This window comes from Mercenaria mercenaria, unplaced genomic scaffold (genome assembly GCF_021730395.1).
Source record: "Mercenaria mercenaria strain notata unplaced genomic scaffold, MADL_Memer_1 contig_4956, whole genome shotgun sequence".
Lineage (NCBI taxonomy): Eukaryota > Metazoa > Mollusca > Bivalvia > Venerida > Veneridae > Mercenaria > Mercenaria mercenaria.
In genome coordinates this window covers 1,449-29,118 of record NW_026463227.1, presented here as the reverse complement: position 1 = coordinate 29,118, position 27,670 = coordinate 1,449, and the positions used below count along the sequence as shown (strand labels likewise).

At 37.7% G+C, this 27,670-nt stretch overlaps 1 protein-coding gene across 1 annotated transcript in view; it reads left to right on the top strand.

The window, feature by feature from the left end:
• Positions 1-26,529, top strand: part of LOC123529471 (centrosomal protein of 152 kDa-like) — a gene marked incomplete at its 5' end in the record, with an annotated part of 56,312 nt that extends 29,783 nt beyond the window's left edge. Inside the window, 5 exons of the mRNA XM_053535626.1 lie at positions 82-417; positions 4,485-4,581; positions 15,611-15,760; positions 20,001-20,093; positions 23,578-26,529. Coding sequence (XP_053391601.1) covers positions 82-417; positions 4,485-4,581; positions 15,611-15,760; positions 20,001-20,093; positions 23,578-23,618 — 717 coding nt within the window. The remainder of the gene's footprint in view (positions 1-81; positions 418-4,484; positions 4,582-15,610; positions 15,761-20,000; positions 20,094-23,577) is intronic.
• Between the last annotated feature and the right edge of the window lie 1,141 nt (positions 26,530-27,670).

Genomic DNA, 27,670 nt, shown 5'->3' with positions numbered 1-27,670 from the left:
AAATTTATCCATAGCGTTATTGTTGTGAAGTTTATTTCTGTTGAATGGCCAGACTAAATTGCCCTTACCTTAATTATTCAGTTGCAGAGTGGTGAGATCATCAGACAACTGAATGATTATGCGAAAGAGTTGGAGGAAAGGATTGAAAGTCTCAAAAAAGCAGACCAGGAGCATAACAAATATGTACAGAAGTTGACAAAACGTTTTGAATTTGAGAGGTATTTCTGGAAAAGAGCACTGAGAGCCAAAGTGAGGGAATGTGCTATGGTGAATGATCTTCATAGAAGAGCAGTGGCAGAGAAGGAACAGTTACAAGTGGAGAGAAACAATATTGCCATGATACTAAACAGGCAATTAGAGGAGTTCCAAACAAATTTTGATTTTCTAAATAGGAAAGTCACACATTTGGAAGAGCAAGTATGTTGGAATGACTTTATTTTCAAGATTTCTTCCTTTATCAACATTAGGACTATTTGCTTTGACAAAAGCTGGTGGGCTGGGCAGGGTTGATCTCACTTTTTAGCTCGCCTGAACACGAAAGCTGTAAGGTGAGCTTTTGTGATCGCCCTGTGTCCGTCGTCCGTCCGTCAGTTGTCAATTGTCTGTCGTCAACAATTTGACTGTTAACATTCTAGAGGTAACAATTTTGGCCAGATCAGATCTTTGTGAAACTTGGTCAGAATGTTCCCCTGAATAAAATCTTGGACAAGTTCGATATTGGGTCATCTGGGGTCAAAAACTAGGTAACCAGGTCAGATCAAAGGAAAAGCTTGTTAACAATCTAGAGGTCACAATTATGAAACTTGGTCAGAATGTTACTCTCAGTAAAATCTTGGACTAGTTCGATATTAGGTCATCTGAGGTCAAAAACTAGGTCACCAGGTCAAATCAAAGGAAAAACTTGTTTACACTCTAGAGGTCACAATTTTGGAGCAATCTTAATGAAACTTGGTCAGAATGTTACCCTCAGTAAACTCTTGGACGAGTTTGATATTGGGTCATCTGGGGTCAAAAACTAGGTCACCAGATCAAATCAAAGGAAAAGCTTGTTATCACTCTAGAGGTCACAATTTTGGCCCAATCTTAATGAAACTTGGTCAGAATGTTCCCCTCAATAAAGTCTTGGATGAGCTTGATATTGGGTCATCTGGGTTCAAAAACAAGGTCACCGGGTCCAATCAAAGGAAAAGATTGTTAACATTCTAGAGGTCACAATTTTGGCCCAATCTTAATGAAACTTGGTCAGAATGTTGCCCTGAATAAAATCTTGGATGAGTTCGATACTGGGTCATCTGGGGTCAAAAACTAGGTCACTAGGTCAAATCAAAAGAAAAGCTTGTTAACACTGTGGAGGCCACATTTATAACTGTATCTTCATGAATCTTGGTCAGAATGTTAATCTTGATGGTCTCAAGATCCAGTTTGAATCTGTGTCATGTAGGATAAAAAAGTAGGTCACTAGGTCAAATCAAAGGAAAAGCTAGTTAACACTGTAGAGGCCACATTTATGACCATATCTTAATGAAACTTGGTCAGAATGTTGATCTTGCTGATCTATAGGTCAAGTTCAAATCTTGGTCAGGTGGGGTTAAAAACTTGGTCACTAGGTCAGATCAAAGGAAAAGCTTGTGAACACTTCTGAGGTCACATTTATGACTGTATCGTTATAAAATTTAGTCAGAATGTTGATCTTGATGATCTTTAGTCCAAGTTCGAATCTGGGTTATGTGTGGTCAAAAACTATGTCACCAGGTCAAATCAAAGGAAAAGCTAGTTTACACTTTAGAGACCACATTTATGACCATATCTTAATGAAACTTGGTCAGAATGTTAATCTTGATGATCTTTAGGTCAATAGGTCAGGTGAGCGATACAGGGCCTTCATGGCCCTCTTGTTTCAAGGTGTACCACCCACAGGATTGTAATTACTTTTAACCCCAGCCCCATAAAATTGAAATTTTTCAGAAAGAGCCCTTTCACCACAGAATTGGATTTTATACCCCCTCCCACCAGTACAGAAATAATTTTTTATAAAAGGATGTTTTTCCAGCCCCGTTTACTTCGTACTTTAATTTTGTTGGCCATTTCTGTCAAGTACAAAACAAGTAGTGCTTCAGCATTGCAACTTTGTCCACCTTTTTTAGCTCACCTGAGAACGAAGTGTTCAAGGTGAGCTTTTGTGATCGCCCTGTGTCCGTTGTCGTCCGTCAGTCGTCCGTCATCAACAATTTGACTGTTAACATTCTAGAGGTCACAATTTTGGCCCAGTCTTAATGAAACTTGGTCAGAATGTTACCCTCAATAAAATCTTGGACAAGTTCGATATTGGGTCATCTGGGGTCAAAAACTAGGTCACCAGGTTAAATCAAAGGAAAAGCTTGTTAACACTGGAGGTTACAATTTTGGCCCAATCTTAATGGAACTTGGTCAGAATGTTACCCTTAATAAAATCTTGGACGAGTTTGATATTGGGTCATCTGGGTTAAAAAACTAGGTCACCAGGTCAAACCAAAGGAAAAGCTTGTTAACACTCTAGAGGTCACAATTTTGGCCCAATCTTAATGAAACTTGGTCAGAATGTTACCCTCAATAAAATTTTTGACGAGTTCGATATTAGGTCATCTGGGGTCAAAAACTAAGTCACCAGATCAAATCAAAGGAAGAGCTTGTTAACACTGTAGAGGCCACATTTATGACTGTATCTTCATGAAACTTTGTCAGAATGTTAATCTTGATGATCTTTAGGTCCAGTTTGAATCTGGGTCATGTAGGTTCAAAAACTAGGTCACCAGGTCAAATCAAAGGAAAAGCTTGTTAACACTCTAAAGGTCACATTTATGACTATACCTTAATAAAACTTGGTCAGAATGTTAATCTTGATGATCTTTAGGTCAAGATCAAATCTGGGTCAGGTGGGGTCAAAAACTAGGTCACTTGGTCAAATCAAAGGAAAAGCTTGTTAACATTCTAGAGGCCACATTTATGACTTTATTTTCATGAAACTTAGTCAGAATGTTGATCTTGATGATCTTTAGATCAAATTCGAATCTGGGTCATGTGGGGTCAAAAACTATGTCACTGGGTCAAATCAAACGAAAAGTTAGTTAGTACTTTAGAGGCCACATTAATGACCATATCTTAATGAAACTTGGAATGTTAATATTGATGATCTTTAGGCCAACCTTAAATCTGGGTCAGGTGGGGTCAAAAACTAGGTCACCAGGTCAAATCAAAGGAAAAGCTAGTTAACACTGTATAAGCCACATTTATGACCATATCTTAATGAAACCTGGTCAGAATGTTAATCTTGATGATCTTTAGGTCAAGTTTAAATCTTGGTCAGGTGGGATCAAAAACTAGGTCACCAGGTCAAATCAAATGAAAAGCTTGTTAACACTCTAGAGGCCATATTTATGACTGTATCTTCATGAAACTTGGTCAGAATGTTAACCTTGATAATCTTTAGGTCAAGTTCGAATCTGGGTCATGTGGGGTCAAAAACTAGGTCACCAGGTCAAATCAAAGGAAAAGCTAGTTAACACTCTAGAGGCAACATTTATGACCATATCTTAATGAAACTTGGTCAGAATGTTAATCTCGATGATCTTTGGGTCAGTAGGTCAGGTGAGCGATACAGGGCCTTCATGGCCCTCTTGTATTATCACATGGTCAAGAACCACAATTCCTTCTTGAATTTTGTCAGAATTATGGCCCATTTTATCTTAGCATGGTATTTGTTTGATAATTTGTTTTGGTTTAAGTGCTTTTCTTGAATACGATAGCTTTTTATACCCCCGTTTTGAAAAAATGGAAGTATTACATGATGGTGCATGCATCTGTCCATCCGCACGTCCACCTGTTGGTCCATCATAACATGTCTGGAGCATAACTTTATAACCTTGAAAGATATTGATTGTAAACTTAGCGTAAAGGTAGATGGCGATGAGGTCACAAACTGAGCTAAAATGTCAAAACCGTCCATCATATACATGTATTGTGTCTGGAGCATAACTAAATAATCATGCAAGATATTGACTTCAAATGTGGCTTTTAGGTTGGTGGCAATGAGACATTGTGCAAAGAACAATAATGGAGTCTGTAGGTCAAAGGTCAAGGTAAGAAATTGAGCTCAAAAGTCATATCTGTCATATTTTTTGTCTGGTGTCTGTGGCTGAGTGGTTAATGTCACTGACTTTAAATCACTTGCGCTTCACTGATGTGGGTTCGAATTGAATTCTTTAAGCCAGGAAGTCATCCAGCTGGCTTACAGAAGGTTTGTGGTTCTACCCAGATGTCCCCCTGTGATGAATTAATGCACAGAGAAGCTCCTGGGGCCTTCTCCACCAACAAAGCAGGAAATACACCATATGACCTGAATTGTGTCGATGCGACATTAAATCAAACAAAACAAACAAGGAACATCATGACCCTCTTGTTTTTTTGTTACAGGTTGTGTAATATATTTGAAATTATTGTATCTGCAGCTAAATGTGAACACAGTGGCTCAAGTAGTGTGTATGGAGTTTGGATATAGCCGTGAGATGGTGATGGAAGCTTTTGCGGAATGGGAAAGAAGACATGGTAGGGACACATTTTTCCCCTGCATGTTTTCAGATTTTCTATACTTATTAGTCCTACCATTATCATAATATAATAACAGTCTAAAATAAGGTTCTTTCGATGAAATGTTATATAGCTATTAAGGATGGAGTATACATTGTCTTTGGAGTAGTTTCAATTATTACACTTAGAAATTCATAGCACTTTATGTATTCAAAGGTTTAGCTGCTCAAATCTTGTATTTGAATGTCCATTTATTAAGTAAAAAGTCCATTTTCAGCCTTGAAATACATGATTCGCTAAAAATAAATGTCATGGAGCTGGTGTTTCCACAATAAAGCATTTTTCCTCAAAGGAAGAAAGGGAGACATAAAAATTGGATGTGTCCTGTCTGTCTGTCTGTCTGTCTGTCACTCCATTTCTGGTCCATAACTCTGTCATCCATGAAAGGATTTTGAAATAACTATGCACAATATTCCACATGATGAGACAACGTCTCATGAGCAAGAACCAGAACCCTATCTTGAAGGTCAAGGTCACACTTAAAGTGATTGAATGTTAACTTGTCTGTTTTATGCCCAGTTCATAGCTCTGCCATTCAATAAGGGATTTAAGAATTACTTGGCAGAAATGTACCACATAATGACACAATGTGTTATGTGTAAGACCCCGGACCACCTCGGTAGCCTTGTGGTAGAGCACTCGCTTCGCGTGCGGGAGGTCGTGGGTTTGATCCCTGGCAGCGTCATACCAAAGACATGAAAAATGGTACTAGTAGCTTCCTCGCTTGGCGCTCGGCATTAAGAGGATAGTGCTAGTTGTCAGTATAATGTGACTGGGTGGTCACATGTCAACAGCGTGATATTCCAGTGAGGCAGCACTATAAATTTGGTCATTGTGCTCTCTCCTACAAGTAGACACCGTCGTTTATATGACTGGAAAATTGTTGAAAAAGACATTAAACCCAAACACACGCACATGCACTTAGAGGTCAAAGGTAAGCATGGTCTGTTTCTTGTCTGGTACATAACTCTACAATTAACAAGATTTTGAAATTACTTGTTCCCTATAATGAGACGACATATCATGCACAACACCCCAGACCCCTAGCTCCAAGGTCAAAGTTAGACTCAGAAGTCAAAGGTTAACACGATTTGTTTTGTCATGTGCATAACTCTAAGGGAATTTAAATTACTTGGCACAAATATTCTCCATGATAAGATGACATGTCACGTGCAAGACCCAGACCTTTTGCTCCAAGGTGAAGGTCAAACTTCAGCGTTCAAAGGTTAACATACAATGTAGTACCATCTGTTTCTTGTCTGGTCCATAACTCTTCTGTTCATCAAGGGATTTTGAGATTACTTGGCACAAATGTTTTCCATTATGAAATGACATGTCATGCGCAAGACCTAGACCCCTAGCTCCAAGGTCACGGTTACACTTGGAGGTCAAAAGTTTTGAGCATCAGTTTCATTTCTGGTCTATTACTCTTTATCATTCATCAAATGATTTCAGTATGACATGACACAGATGTTCCCAATAATAGGACGATGTGTCACTTGCAAGACCAAGGCCCTTGTCTCTAAGGTCAAGGTCATATTCAGAGGTAAAAAATAATAGGTCATTTTATTTTGAGTCTGGTTAATAACTTTACTTTGCATGAATGGAATATTCAAGTAACTTGACACGACACAGTCACCAAAACAAAATGATTTGTTGCATGTAAGAATCAGACTTCTGGCTCAAGGTCAAGGTCATCTTTGAAGATAAATCTTTTTTTTGTATTTTTTAGCTTGACTATTCAAAGAGTAAGTAGAGCTATCCTACTTACCACGGCATCAGTGTCGGCGTCACGCCTTGGTTAAGTTTTTCGTACCAGTCCATATTTTGATAAAGTGTTTTGAGATAAAGCTTTTAACTTTCAACACTTGTGTACCATCACCATGTCCAGTTTTAGGCAAGAGTAAATAACTCTATCAAGGATTTTGGTTTGAACTATAGCCCTTTTCAATTTAGAAATCTTGGTTAAGTTTTTTTTTACCAGTTTACATTTTGTGTAAAGTGTTTGACATATGGCTTTGAAACTTTTTATTACTTGTTTATTATAACAGTTTCTATTTGAAGGCATGAGTATATATCTCTGTCAACTATTTTGGCTGAATTATTGCTCAAAGGAAAAGCATGTTAACACTGTATAGGCCACATTTGTGACTGAATCTTAATGAAACTTGGTCAGAATTTTAATCTTGATAATCTCAAGGTCCAGTTTGAATCTGGGTCATGTAGGGTCAAAAACTAGGTCACCAGGTCAAATCAAAGAAAAAGCTAGTTAACACTCTAGAGGCCACATTTATAACCGTATCTTAATGAAAATGAAATTTGGTCAGAATGTTAATCTTGATGATTCCTAGGTCAGGTGAGCGATACAGGGCCTTCATGGCCATCCTGTTTTCTTTTTCTAGATCAGTTACCAACTTCACTGGATAAAGTCCCATAACTCTGACATGTATTTTGGGCAAATTATGCCCCCTTTTCGACTTAGAAAATCCTGGTTAAAGTTTTACATTCAAGTTACTATCTCCAAAACTAATGCAGATATTGAATTGAAACTTTACATGTATCTTTGGGGTTATAAAACTAGCTGATAGCATCATGTCCCATAACTCTGACCTGCATTTTGGCCAAATTATGCCCCCTTTTGGACTTAGAAAATCCTGGTTAAAGTTTTGTGTGCAAGTACTTACAGTTATTACTTAAAGGCATATATATTTGAAACTTGCTTTTAGCTCACCTGTCACGGAGTGACAAGGTGAGCTTTTGTGATCGCTTTTCGTCCAGCATCCGGCGTCCGTAAACTTTTACTTTAAATGACGTCTCCTCATAACCCGCTAGGCCAATTTTATCCAAACTTCACAGGAATGATCCTTGGGCGGCCCCCTTTCAAAATTGTTCAAAGAATTGAATTCCATGCAGAACTCTGGTTGCCATGGCAACCGAAAGGAAAAACTTTAAAAATCTTCTTGTCCAAAACCACAGGGCCTAGGGCTTTGATATCTGGTATGTAGCATCATCTAGTGGTCCTCTACCAAAATTATTCAAATTATCCCCCTAGGGTCAAATGTGGCCCCACCCCAGGGGTCACATGGTTTATATTGACTTATATAGGGAAAACTTTAAAATACTTCTTGTACAAAACCACATGGCCTAGGCCTTTGATATTTGGTATGTAGCATCATCTAGTGGTCCTCTACTAAGATTGTTCAAATTATTCCCCTAGGGTCAAATATGGCCCCACCCTGGGGAGTCCCAAGTTTTACATATTCTTGTATAGGAAGAAAAGTTTAAAAATCTTCTTGTCTGAAACCACAACACTTAGACCTTTGATATTTGGTTTGTAGCATTGTCTTATGTTCCTAAACCAAAATTGTTCAAATTGTACCCCTTGGGTGAAAAGAGGCCCTGCCCTGGGGGTCCCAAGTTTTATATTATAGACTTATATAGGAAAAAGCTTTAAAAATCTTCTTGTCGGAAATCATACAACCTAGGCTTTTGATATTTGGTATGATGCATTGTCTAGTAGTCCTCTACCAAAATTGTTCAAATTATGCCACTGGGGTTAAAAGGGGCCCCGCCTTGGGGTCACTTAGTTATTATGTGAGTTATATAGGAAAAATACCGTATTTTGGTGTGTATAGGTCGCGGTAATGTACAGTCCGCATCTAATTTTTGCTCTGGAAATGGTCGGAAAATTTAACTTTTAGCGTATTAGTCGCAGTTAAATTTCGGATTTTTTCCCCAGCAATATTTAATATTTACCGGCAAAAAAGTTATGGCGGCGGCCATATTGATGCCGCGGACTGAATTATTATCAGAACCTGATTGGTGGAAATCGGACTGTGTTATTTTCGTTCCCAACCGTTTCGTGCCAACAGTAGTATCGGTAACAGACTACATCAAAGAAAAGCGGCTTTTTGACACTAATTGGCAGCAGACGTCTGTTATCATGCAAGTTTAAGTGTGAATTGTTTGCACAGCAATTATAACACCTTTCCGTGTCATGTAATTAACCGCGTTCTTTTGATTCTGAGTAAAAAGATTAACAAAATATCTCTTTTTGGATTTTTTTCTTTTATTTAAAAATCAAAAGTAAAAAATAATCATTCAAGCTTTTTAATACACTAAGAATTAGTATAAACAATGTTTGGAATGGAGGACGGATCTGTCCGTATTTTATCCAACCCGGAGTACATGTCAATAGCGTCCAGTAAAACGAAAGTAGAAACAAACGTAATTCAGACTGCAAAAACATCTTTGAATTAAAGTCATTCGTAATTTTAATAGTCTGTATGGGTTATTTACGATATATTTTATTGAAAGTAACCGCTATTGGTTGAAAAACCGCCGATATTGATATTTTTTATCCATTTTGTTCGTTCGTAACAGATGCACGTAATTTTGCGAGAGCTACGGTCAGAAAATTGGCCCGAAAAAAAAAACTGCTGGGAATGTTCTGTCGTATAGGTCGCAGGAACTTTTTCAGGCAGCAAAATGGGTAGAAAAAGTGCGACCTATACACACTAAAATACGGTACTTAAACAATCATCTGATCCTATTTCCAAGACTGTTTAATTATAATTACCTGATGACCCCAGTAATATAATTTCACTTGACTGTGACCTTGTCCTATTGACCTACTTTCTTGTTTTTTATGCCCCCACTTTGGGGGGGTCATATAGATTTGCTCTTGTCCGTCCGTCCTTCCGTCCGTCCGTTTGTCCGTTCGTTCTTCCGAAAATGTTGTGTCGCGCGTAGCTCTGAAAGTATTTGACGTAGAGTCACAAAACTTTACAGGAATGTTGGTCAGCATGTGTAGTTGTGCACCTGGGGTTTTGCGTCCGGATTCATTCAGTCATGTAGAAGTTATGGCCCCTGACTTTGTAAAAATTGGTCATTTTAATGTTGTGTCGCGCATAGCTCCAAAAGTATTTGACCTAGAATCACCAAAGTTTACAGGAATGTTGGTCAGCATGTGTAGTTGTGCACCTGGGGTTTCGCGTCCGGATTCATTCAGTCATGTAGCAGTTATGGCCCCTGACTTTGTAAAAATTGGTCATTTTAATGTTGTGTCGTGCCTAGCTCCAAAAGTATATGACCTAGAGTCACAAAACTTTACAGGCATGTTGGTCAGCTTGTGTAATTGTGCACCTGGGGTTTCGCGTCCGGATTCATCCAGTCATGTAGGAGTTATGGCCCCTGACTTAGTAAAAAATTGGTCATTTTAATGTTGTGTCGCGCATAGCCCCAAAAGTATTTCACCTAGAATCACCAAAGTTTACAGGAATGTTGGTCAGCATGTGTAGTTGTGCACCTGGGGTTTCGCATCCGGATTCATTCAGTATTGTAGGAGTTCTGGCCCCTGACTAATGTCATGTAGTGGGGGCATCTGTGTCCCATGGACACATTTCTAGGTTAAGATAAAGTCTTGAAAGTTTGATGACATTCACAGTTTTGCACACAAATTGTAAAACCATGAATGTTACCTACTGACTTTCTTAATATTTTATCATCAGTTTGACATTTGAAAATTGTAGCTCATATTACACAGGTGAGCGATCCAGGGTCATCATGACCCTCTTTTTAGCTCACCTGTCACATAGTGACAAGGTGAGCTTTTTTGACAGCATGTGACCCGGTCTGTCGTCCGTGCGTGCGTAAACTTTTGCTTGTGGCCACTCTAGAGGTCACATTTTTTGTGGGATTTTTATGAAAATTGGTCAGAATATTCATCTTGATGATATCTAGGTCAAGTTCGAAACTGAGTCAACTGCGGTCAAAAACTAGGTCAGTAGGTCTAAAAATTGGAAAACCTTGTGACCTCTCTGGAGGCCATACTTTTCAATGGATCTTCATGAAAGTTGGTCAGAATGTTCACCTTGATAATATCTAGGTCAAGTTTGAAATTGGGTCACGTGCCTTCAAAAACTCTAAGGTCATTAGGTCAAATAATAAAAAACCTTGTGGGGGGCCTCCGTGGCCGAGTGGTTAAGGTCGCTGACTTCAAATCACTTGCCCCTCATCGATGTGGGTTCGAGCCTCACTCGGGGCGTTGAATTCTTCATGTGAGGAAGCCATCCAGCTGGCTTACGGAAGGTCGGTGGTTCTACCCAGGTGCCCGCTGGTGATGAAATAATGCACGGAGGGGCACCTGGGGTCTTCCTCCACCATCAAAGCTGGAAGTCGCCATATGACCTGTTATGTGTCGGTGCGACGTTAAATCCAACCAAAAAAAAAAAAAAAAAAAAAAAAAAAAAAAAAAAAAAAAAAAAAAAAAAAACCTTGTGACCTCTCTAGAGGCCATATTTTTCATGGGATCTGTATGAAAGTTGGTCTGAATGTTCATCTTGATGATATCTAGGTCAAGTTCGAAACTGGGTCAACTGCGGTCAAAAACTAGGTCAGTAGGTCTAAAAATAGAAAAACCTTGTGACCTCTCTAGAGGCCCTACTTGTGAATGGATCTTCATGAAAATTGGTCAGAATGTTCATCTTGATGATATCTAGGTTAAGTTTGAAACTGGGTCACATGCCGTCAATAACTAGGTTAGTAGGTCAAATAACAAAAAAAAACTTGGAATCTCTGTACAGGCCATATTTTTCGTGGGATCTGTATGAAAGTTGGTCTGAGTGTTCATCTTGATGATATTGATGATATCTAGGTCAAGTTTGAAACTGGGTCAACTGCGGTCAAAAACTAGGTCAGTAGGTCTAAAAATAGGAAAACCTTGTGACCTCTCTAGAGGCCATACTTTTCAATGGATCTTCATGAAAGTAAGTTAGAATGTTCACCTTGATGACATCTAGGTCAAGTTCGAAACTTGATCACGTGTTATCAATAACTAGATCAGTAGGTCAAATAATAAAAAAGACATTGTGACCTCTCTAGAGGCCATATTTTTCATTGGATCTGTATGAAAGTTGGTTTGAATGTTCATCTTGATGATATCTAGGTCAGCTTCGAACCTGGGTCAACTGCAGTTAAAAACTAGGTCAGTAGGTCTAAAAATAGAAAAACCTTGTGAACTCTCTAGAGGCCATACTTCTGAATGAATCTTCATGAAAATTGGTCAGAATGTTCACCTTGATGATATCTAGGTCAGGTTTGAAACCGGGTCACATGCTATCAACAACTAGGTCAGTAGGTCAAATAATAAAAAACCTTGTGACCTCTCTAGAGGCCATATGTTTCAATGGATCTTCATGAAAATTGGTTAGAATTTTTATCTTGATGATATCTAGGTCAGGTTCAACACTGGGTCACTTGAGCTCAAAAACTAGGTCGCAATGTCAAATAATAGAAAAAACGATGTCATACTCGGTTTAAAACTGGGTTATGTGGGGACAGGTAAGCGATTCAGGACCATCGTGGTCCTCTTGTTAATTTTTCTTGATCAATAACCAACCTTGCTGGGTCAAATCCCATAATTCTGACATGTATATTTGGCAAATTATTTGTGCAAGTCACATCTGCAGAACAAATGCAGATATTTAATTGAAACTTTACAAGCGCAGATGCTAGATTGAAATTCTATAAATATTTTAACATTTAGGGTAACATTTTCAATATTTTGAATAGCCGAGCATTGGCTGTCTTACGGACAGCTCTTGTTAAAGTTATGGCCCCTGAAATAGTCAAAAAATGCACATTTTCACCTAATTCTGCCAAGCTAAAAAAGTATTTGATGTAAATTCATGACACCTTGCTCGAGTCTTTATCATGATGTGACCTTACACACTTTGCATTCTTCTTGAGAATCTTAGTGCGTATTAAAGTGTTACGGCCCTTGAAATAGCCAAAATAGTGGATTTTTTGTTTGTGATGCTCATACCTCAAAAAGTATATGGCCTAGAATAATGAATTCTTTTCATAAAATGTTTGTTACCCCATTAAGACTGCAAACATTGGAATTATTTCCCCTTATTTGTGACAAATGTACCAGTGGGGGCACACCCTTTCTCCTACAGTCACATTCTAGTTATCTTTTTTTACCAATTGAAAAAAATTAAATCACATTGAATCTTTAAAATACAGATATTAACATTTGAAAGCATTCATAAATAATAGAGTTTTAGACATTTTCAAACTACAAAACATCTTTATGAAAAATTTGGTATCTAGTTATGATTGATACATATTGTTATTAGGTTGCCCTTTACTTAGAAGATGTTTTATTGGCATGCAATACATTTTGTGAAAGGTAGGGGATATTGGTAACTCTATTACATGTACACATTCTTGTTACAGGATACTACTATTGGAAATTGATCTTTATGGTACTAGTATCATAGATCAGTATAAATATAATTGTTTCACAAACCTGTCCAAAGGTAACATTTTTCGATGTGTAACTGTTATGGACACCTGACTGCGAAATAAGCAGTTTGGTATTTTTAGAATATCGCGAATATAAAGCGTCGCGAAGTTTTCAATATTCCAAATTCGCTAAATTTTGACTAGCCAAAATATGTGCCATTGTAGTAATTCTTGAGAGCCTTCAAATGAGTTTGCAAGAGATTTACAATCATACATGTTTGTAATGATGATTATCCATATTGAAAAATGTCCCTTTCCATTTTTAGCTCACCTGAGCTAAAGGCTCAGAGTGAGCTATATTGTGATCGCTCACCGTCCGGCGTCCGTCCACACTTTCTTTTAAACAACATCTCCTCCTAAACCACCAAGCCAGTATTGATGAAACTTCACAGTGATGATCCTTGGATGATCTTCTTTAAAAATGTTCAAAGAATTGAATTCCATACAGAACTCTGGTTGCCATAGTAACCAAAAGGAAAAACTTTAAAAATCTTCTTGTCCAAAACCACAGGGCCTAGGGCTTTGATATTTGGTATGTAGCATCATCTAGTGGGTCTCTACCAAGATTGTTCAAATTATCCCCCTAAGATCAAATATAGCCCCACCCCGGGGGTCACATGGTTTATATAGACTTTTATAGGGAAAAATTTAGAAAATCTTCTTGTCCAAAACCATAAGGCCTAGGGCTTTTATATTTAGTATGTAGCATCATCTAATGGGCCTCTACAAAGATTGTTCAAATTATCCCCTTAGGATATAATATGGCCCCGCCCTGGGGGTCACATTGTTTCTATAGACTAATATAGGGAAACTCTTGGAAAATCTTCCTGTCAAAAACAAAAGGGCCTAGGGCTTTGATATTTGGTATGTAGCATCATATAGTGGGCCTCTACCAAGATTGTTCAAATGATCCCCCTAGGATGAAATAGGGCCCCACCCAGGGGGGTCACATAGTTTATATAGACTTGTATAGGGGAAAAAAAACTTGCATTGCCTTGTGGTCCACTACCAAGAATGTTCAAATGATTCCCCTGTGGTGAAAAGAGGCCCTGCCACGGGTTCCCCTAGTTTTATATAGACGTATACATTGTAATAGGAAAAAAAACTTTAAAAATCTTCTTGTCTGAAACCACAAGACCTAGGCTTTTGATATCTGGTATGTAGCATTGCCTTGTGGTCCTCTACCAAGATTGTTCAAATTATTCCCCAGGAGTGAATAGAGGCCCTGCCCCGGGGTTCCCTAGTTTGAAGTAGATGTGTATAGGAAAAAGCTTTAAAAATCTTCTTGCCTGAAACTACAAGGCCTATGCTTTTATTTGGTGTGTTGCATTGCCTAGTGGTCTAATACCAAAATTGTTCAAATTATGCCCCAGGGGTGAAAGAGGCCCTGCCCTGGGGGTCCCAAGTTTTACATAGACTTATGTAGGAAAAAACTTTAAAAATCTTCTTGTCTGAAAGTTCAAGGCCTTTGATATTTTGAATGTATCATTGCCTAGTTGTTCTCTAACAAGATAGTTCGAATTATGCCCCTGAGGTGAAAAGAGGCCCCACCTCAGGGGTTACTTGATGTATGAGTTATATAGGAAAAAATACTTCAAAAATTATCAGATCATATTTCCTAGACTGTTTAATTATATTTACCTGATGATCCAAAGTGATAACGGTCATCCGACTGTGACCTTGACCTACTGACTTACTTTCTTGCTATTTAAGATACAACCTTGAAATTTGAATGACATGTACAGTTTTGCACACTGATCTTAGAACATACTTTTTGACTATGAATATGACCTACTGACCTACTTTCTTGTTTTTATGCCCCCAAAGGGAGGCATATTAGTTTTCAACTGTCCGTCTGTTCGTTCATTAGTTCATCACAACGTTAACTTGCATGAAGGCACTTTATTTGAGAACCCCTGCACCCAGGACCTTCAGACTTTACATGCTGATAGTACTTATTGAGTACACGACCCCTACTGACTTTGGGGTCACCAGGTCAAAGGTCAAGGTCACAGGGGCCACTGTTAACTTTTTGCATGAAAGCGCTTTACTCACGAACCACTGCACCCAGGACCTTCAAACTTCACATGCTGATAGTACTTATTGAGTACACGACCCCTACTGACTTTGGGGTCACCAGGTCAAAGGTCAAGGTCACAGGGGCCAATGTTAACTTTTTGCATGAAGGCACTTTACTTGCGAACCAATGCACCGAGGACCTTCAAACTTCACATGCTCATAGTAATTATTGAGTACACAACCCCTATTGACTTTGGGGTCACCAGGTCAAAGGTCAAGGTCACCAGGTCAAAGGTCAAGGCGCTGCGGGGGCATTTGTCACCATTAGTGACAGCTCTTGTTAAGATGCAGCCTTGAAATTTGGATGACATGTACAGTTTTTCACACTAATTTTAAAACTGACTCAGTGACCATGAATATGACCTAGTCTGACCTTCTTTCTTGTTTTTGAAGCTTTAACAAAGAAATTTGTTCAGGCAAGCAATTTAACTCAGGTGAGCGATATAGGGCCATCATGGCCCTCTTGTTTTCTTTGCTATAAGCTAAGGATGAAATTCAGATATATATTTTGTTATACCGTATATAATAAAGGATTACTTCATCTTCAGTAATAAATGTTTTCTAGACAAAGGATAATTACTCTTTTTGTACATTGAAGGTTGTAAGGCTGCTGATTTGATGGAAATTCTGATGGAGGTAAGTGGAGAATGGCAAGCTTCAGATGTAGGACAGATGGTCAATGAAGAGAGGCAGTACAGAAGGGAGGATAGGCAGGAAGACCGGCTTGAAGGAGCAGTTGGTGGCCAAGGTATTACCTAGCATAAATGACTTAATTGCCTGATTCTTGGGTGAGTTAAAAAAGTGGGAGGATAGTCCAGCATCCATTTTCAGCTGTTCATTTTCCTGTAAAAATATTTCTAGCTTACCGGAGCAGAAAGTTTTCAGTGTGAGCTATTCAGATACACCTTTCACTGCTGTCATGTGTCCTCTACAATTTTATTGTCAACATTCCTCAGCCAAGTCTCAATGAACTTCAGTCTGAATGTTTGCAGCAATAAAATCTCGAGTTCATTTCAGTGTCATCTGAGGTAAAACAAAGTAAAAAATTAGTTTCTTCAGTTCGTATGTTTTGCGGGACTTAACAAGATCTTAGGACACTATAAATCTTTTACTAGATATTTTAACAATCATTTACAAAGTGGCCTCCACGGCAGAGTGGGTTAGGTCAGTGATATCAAATCACTTGCCCCTCATCAATGTGTGTGCCTTTGATTGTGCTGGTGCGGCGTTAAACCCAACAAAATAAATCACTCAGGGCGTAGAATTCTTCATGTGAGGAAGCCATCCAGCTGAATTATGGAACCCACCTTGTGATGAAATAATGCCCAGAGGGGCACCCGACATCTTTCTCCAACATGAAAAGCTAGAAAGTTGCCATATGACCTAAAATTGTGTTGGTGTGAGTTAAACCCAACAAAAACATAAACATAAAAACATGTCAATAAAAAAGTATGTATATATCAGCAATGTTTAGTACATGATATTGTGCTTGCAGAACCATGCATGCATTACTCATCTAACCTAGCTTTTACCCTAGATAACCCAGTCTTTAATTTGACATAGATTTCATTGAAACAAACACTCTGACATGGTTTCATTAAGATCAGATGGAAAATGATGCCTCCCTCAAGTTTGTTCAAATAGTTCCGCTTGATCCTTTTTAGGGGCCATCAGAGCTAAAAATTGGAAACATGTCATAAAAAAGCAATTTCTCATGAACCACATATGGAACTTACCAAACTTAAGTCTATAGCATCCTTGTATGAACCTCTCTGAAGTTTGTCGATATGGTTCTGCTTGATATCTGTTAGAGGAGACCATAGCTAAATATAAACATCTAAACAGCTTCTTCTCATGAAGGTGTTTATAGATCTTCAACAAACTTCTAGTATCTTTTTATGGACCTGTCTGAAATTTAAAAACAGAGAAACCTTTGAACAATTTGATGAATCGTCGTAGCATTCTGAACTTCCCTAAATTTGTTTAAATGGTTTTGCTTGCGTGGTTCATGGGTCAAAATAGGAAAAAGCTTTAAATAACTTCTTATGAACTCTTCCATGGAGTTTCACCAAACTTTGCAGCATCCTTTGAAGGATGGCACCTTTTTAGCTCACCTGAGCCAAAGGCTCATGGTGAGCTTTTGTGACCGCTCAATGTCCGTCGTGCGTTGTCCGTCGGTCAAGATTTCCTAAAAAATCTTCTTCTTGAAAACCACTTGGCAGAATTACACTAAACTTTACAGGAATGATCGTTGGGTGGTCCCCTTTCAAAATTGTTCAAAGAATTGAATTCCATGCAGAACTGTGGTTGCCATGGCAACTGAAAGGAAAAACTTTAAAAATCTTCTTGTCCAAAACCACAAGGCCTACCTAGGGCTTTGATATCTAGTGTGTAGCATCATCTAGTGGTCCTCTACCAAAATTGTTCAAATTATCCCCCTAGGGTCAAATATGGCCCCGCCCCGTGGGTCACATGGTTTATAAAGACTTACATAGGGAAAACTTTGAAAATCTTCCTTGTACAAAACCACACGGCCTAGGGCTTTGATATCTGGTATGTAGCATCATCTAGTGGTCCTCTACCAAGATTGTTCAAATTACCCCGCTATGGTCAAATATGGCCCCGCCCCGGGGGTCACATGGTTTATATAGATTTATATAGGGAAAACTTTGAAAATCTTCTTGCACAAAACGACATGGCCTAGGGCTTTGATATTTGGTATGTAGCATCATCTAGTGGTCCTCTACAAAGATTGTTCAAATGATCCCCCTAGGGTCAAATATGGCCCCGCCCCGGGGGTCACATGCTTTATATAAATTTATATAGGGATAACTTTGAAAATCTTCTTGTACAAAACCACATGGCCTAGGGCTTTGATATTTGGTATGTAGCATTATCTGGTGGTCCTTTACCAAGATTGTTCAAATGATCCCCCTAGGGTCAAATATGGCCCCGCCCTGGGGTCCCAAGTTTTACATAGACTTATATAGGAAAAAAAGTTTAAAAATCTGCTTTTCTGAAACCACAACACTTAGACCTTCGATATTTGGTTTGTAGCATTGTCTTATGGTTCTCAACCAAAATTGTTCAAATTGTACCCCTGGGGTGAAAAGAGGCCCTGCCCTGGGGGTCCCAAGTTTTATATAGACTTATATAGGAAAAAAGCTTTAAAAATTTTCTTGTCTGAAACCATACGACCTATGCTTTTGATATTTGGTATGATGAATTGTCTAGTAGTCCTCTACCAAAATAGTTCAAGTTATGCCCCTGGGGTTAAAAGAGGCCCCGCCCTGGGGTCACTTAGTTATTATGTGAGTTATATTGGAAAAAATACTTAAAAAATCATCTGATCCTATTTCCAAGACTGTTTAATTATAATTACCTGATGACCCCAAGTAATATGATGTCACTTGACTGTGACCTTGACCTACTGACCTACTTTCTTGTTTTTTAAGATACAGCCTTGAAATTTTGATGACATACACAGTTTTGCACACAAATCGTAAAACTGAATTTCATTGACCATGAATGTGACCTACTGATTTTCTTAATATTTTATCATCAGTTTGACATTTGAAACATATAGCTCATATTACTCAGGTGAGCGATCCAGGGTCATCATGACCCTCTTGTTAAGTTTGTTCAAGTGTTTCTGCTTGACACCTCTAAGGGGCCACCAAAGCAAAAGATAGAAAAAAAAACCCTTTTAAACAATTTTTCTCACAAATGACTTGTTCAGTCTTCTCCAGAGTTGGTCTGTAATATCTTTCTGTTAAGGTAGTTCAAATAGTTCCACTTTACCCCTTCTGAGTGTTCAAAGTAGAAAAATCTTGAAAGGACTTGTTCTCATAACCACTTCATGAATCTTCATCAAACTTTATCTGCAGCATCCTTGAATGGTCATTTCGCAAGTTTGTTTAAATCATTTTGCTTGACTGCTTTTAGGGGCCATCAGTGATTAAAGTAGAGGAAACAACTCTTAACAATTTCTTTTATAAACCTGCAAAGCATCCTTGGATGGATCTTCTCAAGTTTAAAAACAAAACCACTCAGCACAATGACCCCGCTGTGGACCTGTGGCTTCCAAACCCTTTGCTTATTTCTGGCTTTGAAATTTGGCCCTGTTATCAAACCTGTTTGCTCAAAAGGCAATTATTAAATGCACTTGGCTAAAACTGTAGTAAAACCTTTTGAGGATTTATAAATAACTGCTGGATGGATACTCACCAAACTTGGTAAGAACCAAGGTCAAACAGTATAGGACAAGTGAGCGTCTCATGGCCCTCTTGTTAATTTGAGAATTTCAAATGCATGTATTTCACAAGCACTTGTGTTGGCAACTTTTGTATAAAGTTCAAAATTCTGCATCTTTGCTGAAATCAATTTACCAGATAGCAACATAGCTTTGCAAAACTGAAGGTTTTCTTTGTTTTAGGTTTAGCGCAATTCTTCAACACTATTTCAGTAACGGTAGGAACTTAGCCTATTCATTGTTACTTGGTTCTGTATCAACACCTACCTGTTCTCAGCAATTAACTGCCAACATCTCCGCATGAATTAGAGGTAAAGGAAGGGCTAAGTAGCCAAGTGGTTGAGGTTGCTGACTTTGAATCACTTGCCCCTCGAAACCTCAACTTGGGTGTAGAATTCTTTCTTGCGAAATCGATCCTGCTTGTTGGAGAAAGGTCGGTGGTTCTACCTAGTTGCCTGCCTGTGCCTGACATATTGCTTGAAGGGGCACTTAGGTATTTCTTTAGCATGCAAAGCTGAAAAGTCACCATTAAACCTATAACTGTGTTGGTGTGCTGTTAAACCAAAAAGAAAAGATGATGTATAATGTTTTTCCAAGAAGGTTTTGATGATATAAATATAAACAGCTGTGGTTTTGATATGGTTGGCAAGGTATAGATTTCGTAGAATTGTAGTCTAGGTAATGCCACCACCTGTACTGCTATGTATACTAAATTTATCTTTATGTATGGTTGTAGATCCTTCAGGATTGTCTATGAATCTGTTGAAAGCGGATGATGTGACTGAGCATAGCACAACTGGTTTTGTAGAAGGAGAAGATGATGGAATAGGTGAGAGCAATTACGAAAATTTATAACTTAGCCTTTGTGATAAGGTACAAAACGTATATAGTAATTGTTTATTGTTAATATATACTGGATTCACCTGTGTTTTTTATTAGCTTGACTATTCAAAGTATAGTCCGAGTTATTCTGCTCAACCTGGTGTAGGCATCACACTTTGTTTAAAGTTTTGCAAGCAAGTACGTACAGGCATATAGCTTTGAAACAGTTTTTTTCCAGGTCAATTACCAACCTCATTAGGTCAGGTCCCATAACTCTGACATGTATTTTGGCCAAATTATGCCCCCTTTTGCTCCAAAACTAATGAAGATATTGAATTGAAACTTCAAATGTATCTTTGAGGTTATAAAACTAGGTGATAGCATCAAGTCCCATAACTCTGACATGCATTTTGGCCAAATTGCCACAATTTGGACTTAGAAAATCCTGGTTAAAGTTTTGCATGCAAATACATATAACTATTGTTTAAAGGCAAATTGCCCCAATTTGGACTTAGAAAATCCTGGTTAAAGTTTTGCATGCAAATACATATAACTATTGTTTAAAGGCATAGCTTTGAAACTTATTTTCTTCTTTTTCAATGTCAGTCAACAACCTCACAGGATCAAATCCCATAGCTCTGACATGTATTTTGGCCAAATTATGCCCCCTTTTGGACTTAGAAACTCCCGGTTAAAGTTTTGCATACAAGTTAGTATCTCAAACACTAATGCAAGTATTGAATTAAAACTTCTAACGTTTATTTGGAGTTAATAAAACTAGGTCTTAGCATCTAGTCCCGTAACTCTTGACGAGCTTAAGAGGTCAGAGATTTAAGGTCATTTTTCTTGTCTGCCAGACCCCAAATACAAAGGCCAATGTCAAATTTAGAGGTCTAAGATTTAAGGTCACAACCTCGTCCGCTCATATAAGTTTTTGTGCCCCCACAACAGAGTGGAGAGGGGCATGTAGATTTGGTCTTGTCCATTCATCCGTCTGTCTGTCTGTCCGAAGTTTGTGATGCTCCTAGCTCAAAAAGTATTTTATATAAATTGATGAAACCTTACAGAGTCTTTATCATGATATGAACTTAAGCACCTTCTATTTTTTCTCTTGCTCTGCCCCCAGTTTCTAGAGTTATGGCACCTGAAATAGTCAAACATACACATCTTGAGATGCATCTAGCTCAAAAAGTATTTCATATTAATTGATGAAACCTTGCATGAGTCTTAATCATTGTATGAACTTGTGCACCTCCTATTTCTCGTCCAGCTCCGCCCCCCCCCCATTTCTAGAGTTATGGCCCCTGAAATAGTCGAAAATACATATTTTCACCTTGTGACGCGCCTAGCTTAATAAGTATTTCATATTAATTGATGAAACCTTGCATGAATCTTTATCACGCTATGAACTTGTGCAGCTCATATTTTTTGTTTGGTTCAAGGTTATGGCTCCTGAAATAGTCAAAAATGCACATTATCACCTTGTGACCCACCTAGCTCAAGAAATATTTGATATAAATTGATGAAAACTTGCATGAGTCTTTTTCATGATATAAACTTGCGTGTTGGCTCCACCCCCTATTTCAGAAGTTATGGCCCCTGAAATATTAAAAAAAATGCACATTTTCACCTAATGACGTGCTTAGCTCAAAAAGTATTTGATGTAAATTTATAAAACCTTGCATGAGTCTTTATCACGATGTGACCTTGCACACTTGGCATTTGTCTTGAGGTTTTAATGCTAATTACACAGTTACGGCCCTTGAAATAGTCAAAATGGTGGATTTTTTGTTTTTGATGCGCATAGCTCAAAAAGTTAACTTATACTGTGTTGATGCGCCGTAAAACCCAAGTAAATAAATAAATAAAAAAGTATATGGCCTAGACTAATGAATCCTTTATATAAAATGTTTGTTGAGGCTATAGCCCCCTTAAGACTGCAAACATTCGAATTATTGCCGCTTACTTGTGACAAATGTACCAGTGGGGGCACACCCTGTGTCCTACAGACACATTATGCATGCATGGATACTCATATAACATTTCACCAATAACCACCATAACGAGACAATGTGTCGTGTGCATAATCCAAAATCCTAGCTCAAATGTCAGGGGTACACACAGAGGTAAAAAATAAAAGGTAATTTTTCTTGCCTGCTCTGTAACTTTTTATGCCCCCACTTTGGGGGGGGCATATAGATTTGCTCTTGTCCGTCCGTCCTTCCGTCCGTCCGTTCGTCCGTCCTTCCGAAAATGTTGTGTCGCACGTAGCTCTGAAAGTATTTGATGTAGAGTCACAAAACTTTACAGGAATGTTGGTCAGCATGTGTAGTTGTGCACCTGGGGTTTCGCGTCCAGATTCATTCAGTCATGTAGAAGTTATGGCCCCTGACTTTGTAAAAATTGGTCATTTTAATGTTGTGTCGTGCCTAGCTCCAAAAGTATATGACCTAGAGTCACAAAACTTTACAGGCATGTTGGTCAGCATGTGTAGTTGTGCACCTGGGGTTTCGCGTCCGGATTCATCCAGACATGTAGGAGTTATGGCCCCTGACTTAGTAAAAAATTGGTCATTTTAATGTTGTGTCGTGCATAGCTCCAAAAGTATTTGACCTAGAATCACCAAAGTTTACAGGAATGTTAGTCAGCATGTGTAGTTGTGCACCTGGGGTTTCATGTCCGGATTCATGCAGTCATGTAGAAGTTATGGCCCCTGACTTTGTAAAAATTGGTCATTTTAATGTTGTGTCGTGCCTAGCTCCAAAAGTATATGACCTAGAGTCACAAAACTTTACAGGCATGTTGGTCAGCATGTGTAGTTGTGCACCTGGGGTTTCGCGTCCGGATTCATCCAGTCATGTAGGAGTTATGGCCCCTGACTTAGTAAAAAATTGGTCATTTTAATGTTGTGTCGCGCATAGCCCCAAAAGTATTTGACCTAGAATCACCAAAGTTTACAGGAATGTTGGTCAGCATGTGTAGTTGTGCATCTGGGGTTTCGCATCCGGATTCATTCAGTATTGTAGGAGTTCTGGCCCCTGACTAATGTCATGTAGTGGGGGCATCTGTGTCCCATGGACACATTTCTAGTTTATGTATGCACGGATAGTAATGGTACAAACATTCACAATAACAAGGTGAAGATCTTGTTAGCTATTGTTTAGTTCTAAATGTGATCTAGACCTTTGAGTTAGGGGTACGGATCTTAAAGGTTTAGTTCACATTTGCTTATCATTTATTTATCATGCACTCTGCATTCATATTCTCATTCATGTAGTGTACACGTTTTATGAAAGTTATAAAATTTTGACAACTATGTCATTGATATTGTCAAACAGTGAGCCTTTGCAAGCTAAGTTTGATTTTTTACGGTGGTGAAGTTTTATTATGTCTTAGAAAGATAAAGAATGCCTTGGCTTGGTGTGGTTCACCTGCCATCTCTAAGTAGATATACCTTAAAAAAAGTTCATTTCTGCAACATTTTCTTTCAGTTACACCAACTGGTTCTGCCTACAGAGAACATTCTGTGTAAAAAGGATTGAGTGCGGATAATTATATGCATGGTTATCAGATCATAAAGGTTGAAAAGAAGCGAAGATGAGGAGAAAAGAACTGTTATACATTTCAGTGCAGTATGAATTGTCATTTGAACATGTCTGCAATTATTTGAAAACTTTCCAACATGACGTGAGTACTTCCCATGAACGCTGAAATTGAAATGTGGAAATAAGTACTTTAGATAAAATTGTTTTATCTTGACAATAAAATGAGCAGAATATTAATATGTATAGATGTAAGGATTTCATTTGGGACATACTAGCACTAAAAAGTGTAGAATGTTATGTATTTTTATCGCTAATGTACAAATGTTTTTCAGGTTTTTAGCCTGTTTAAGATAGCCTTTGACATTTATATTTTTATCATCATTTGATGGTTGTATATAAACTGGTGCAAATGATAAAGTCAGTTTGAGTACAGATGTGCTAAATATTACATTGGATAACAGTTGTAAAATATCTTTAAGTTCTGAAGAAATGTACTGCTTTTGAATTTTAAGGTATTTGATATTGTTTTCTTCCAAGTGCAAAAAAAAGGTTTTTGTGAATAACAAATCATCACTGAGATTTTTTAGCAGGAATACAAAGTCTAGATTTTTAGCTCGACTATTCGAAGAATAAGTAGAGCTATCCTACTCACCACGGTGTCGGCGTCACACCCTGGTTAAGTTTTTCGTACCAGTCCACATTTTGACAAAGTCTTTTGAGATAAAGCTTTGAAACTTTCAACACTTGTTTACCATCACCATGTCCAGTTATAGGCAAGAGTACATAACTCTCTCAAGAATTTTGACTGAATTATGGCCCCTTTTGACTTAGAAGTCTTTGTTAAGTTTTTCGTACCAGTTCATATTTTGACAAAGTCTTTTGAGATAAAGCTTTGAAACTTTCAACACTTGTTTACCATCACCATGTCCAGTTGGCAAGAGTACATAACTCCATCAAGCATTTTGGTTGAATTATGGCCCCTTTTTGACTTAGAAATCTTGGTTAAGTTTTTCGTACCAGTCTGCATTTTGAAAAAGTCTTTTGAGATAAAGCTTTGAAACTTTCAACACTTGTTTACCATCACCATGTCCAGTTGTAGGCAAGATTACATAACTCCATCAAGCATTTTGGCTGAATTATGGCCCCTTTTGACATAGAAATCTTGGTTAAGTTTTTCGTACCAGGTTATATTTTGTGTAAAGTGTTTGACATATGGCTTTGAAACTTTTATATCTTGTTCAGTATAATAGTCTCTATCAGTAGGCAAGAGTACATAACTCTGTCATCTTTTTTGGCTGAATTATGGCCCTTTTTGAACTTGGAAATTGGTTCTGTTTTGTATATGTCCATGTTTTGTCAAGACTATTTGACATATGGCTTTTAAACTTTAAACACTTGTTTATCATTATGATTTCCATCTGTAGGCAAGAGTACATAACTCTGACAACTATTTTGGCTGAATTATGGCCCTTTTTGGACTTTGAAATTTGTTATGTTTTTCTTACAAGTCAGCGTTTTGTCAAAACTATTTGAACTGTGGCTTTGAAACTTTTAACACTAGTTTATCAACATGATTTCCATCTGTAGGCAAGAGTACATAACTCTGTCAACTATTTGGACTGAATTATGGCCCTTTTTGGACTTGGAAATTAGTTAAATTTTTCATACAAGTCCATATTTTGCCTAACATATAACTTAACATATTTTGCCATCATGGTCACACATTGCCATTTAGTGCAAGACTAATCGAAATCCACAAATACAGGAACATTTTTTGTTTAATCCATTTTTTCTTTTGTCTGAAAATCTATGGAAATATTTTGACCCCATTCTTCAATCAATTCTTCGAATAGTCGAGTGCGCTGTCATCCGACAGCTCTTGTTTGTCTTTATAGTTACAACTTTGGAAAGATAAAATTTATAAAATTTTCTACATGGTGAATTACATAAATACATTTTTGGACAATACTTTGTCTTGGGGAAAATTACTGTGTTTGTCCTTTGTTTATGTTTTGGCATTATATAAGCTGCAAAACTGAGGTATCTTAAAATAAGGCAAATGCTTAGGGCTTAAATAATCTAAAAGTAGCTCATTTCCATTACATTCTAATTATCTTGTTTCTTTGCGGAGAGAATTTATTGAGGAGGAGAGAACACCAGCAAAATGTTGCATTACATGCTTGTTGCTGGTTCATTAAGAGTTATTAGTTATATGTGCCTGCCGGTTTAGCCCAGTATGTAGAGCACAGGACTGTTGGTTGAACAGTCACAAGTTTGATCATGGTTGAGGCAAATGTTGTCTATAATTATTTGATAAAAGACAGTATGTTTGAAGTCAGTCATCCACTACTGCTGATTTCTAATTCATGTGGGAAAATTATCGGTAACTGTTGGAGAATAAACAATTACTGGTTTTGAATCCATAGTATCTAATTAGGTTAACTGATCACCTTAGCCAAACTTAGTATTGAAACAGTTTGAGTAATTTGCAGTCTAAATGAGTGGAAATATAGATTTTTCCAGTAACTGTTAATATTAAGTTTTGATTTCCAAGATATTGTTTTAAGAGAAAACACAGAATAAACGAGGGAACAGTTTCATTTGAACCTTGGAATGAATGTGAAACCAATTACTAACAACTCATCATTTCATTTATTAGATTTTTTTCTGCAAGAGGCTTAGAGATGGGTGCAGGAACAGAAACAAAAAACCAAAAAAACTCACAGTAAACTTTCTAAAATAATCTTTTGAAAAAGCATATCATTTTGCATTTAATATGTTTTCATAGATATTACGCAACTAAATTTCAGAAATTGTTTTAGTAGTTTCTGTAATTGTACCTTTTAGTAGATGTATATAAAAAGAAAACAAATCAAAATATTACTTTCATTGAAGAACAGAGACATCTTTACAGAGGTTATATTGGTAGATTGATTTGTCTGTCTGTCTGTCTGTCACTAGGCCACTTGGTTTCTGATTAAACACTAGGGAATACTTAGGCCTGCAGTCGTTAAACTTAATAGGATGATTGCTTGTGGTCAGTAGATAATTGTATTATTTTTTGGATCAGTAGGTCAAACAACAAATTCACAGTGACTTGGAGACAGCTCTACAACTAGAAAACCCTTCGGCCTATAGTGGTCAAGCTTCATAGGGTGATTGCCTGTCGTCATTAGGTTGCACTGTTAATTTAGAGGTCAGTAAGATAAAGTTCACATCGACCTCAAGACTGCAAATGGTTGCCATTCAAAATTGGAGAATGTGTGGACTTATGGCTGCCAAACTAAATAATACCTTTGATCAATTTATGACACCTGCTTTACCCCCACCCCAAGCCCATCCACCCCCCACCCAAGGCTTTTGGGGTCAAAACTCCATGTTAAAATGACCCTGAGACTATAAAAATTGTTTCAGACCAGTAGTTGAGAATGTTTTAGCCTTTGGCTGTCAGTCTACAGAGCATGATTGTCTATGGTCATCAGATTAACCTTACTGTCTTATATAAAGTGATTCATGCAGGTCATGAAAGTTCAAGGTCACAGCATATTTAAGTCTGAATAATACACACCCAGTGACCTCTAGCAAACCATCACGGAGTGCATGTGTTTTACAGACAGCTTTTGTTTTAGAGGAAACTTGGTCTTTATTTAGTTATACCAAGTAATATGGAACTGTTATAAGACATTGATAAGCTTGGTTTAATTATCATAATAATTATAATCATATAAACTGTATATAATTACTTCTTCTTCATTTATTTTTGATTATTATGGTTTGTATTTAAAGTGTGATATATCTTGTTTGCAATTACTGTATATAAATGAAGCTTTTTATTAGTGCACTTTAGAGTCATAATTTATGACACATTTTAACCTTAGATTTTAAAAAGAAAGTTGTATTTAGTTAAATGCCACAGTTGATATGCCCCTTCTATGCAATAATTATTTTTGCTAAGGAATTTTTACATCACCCAACACCTGTGCTTGGTAGAAATGTGACGTATTAACACAGGTTGAAGGGACAGAGAAGTTACTCTTCT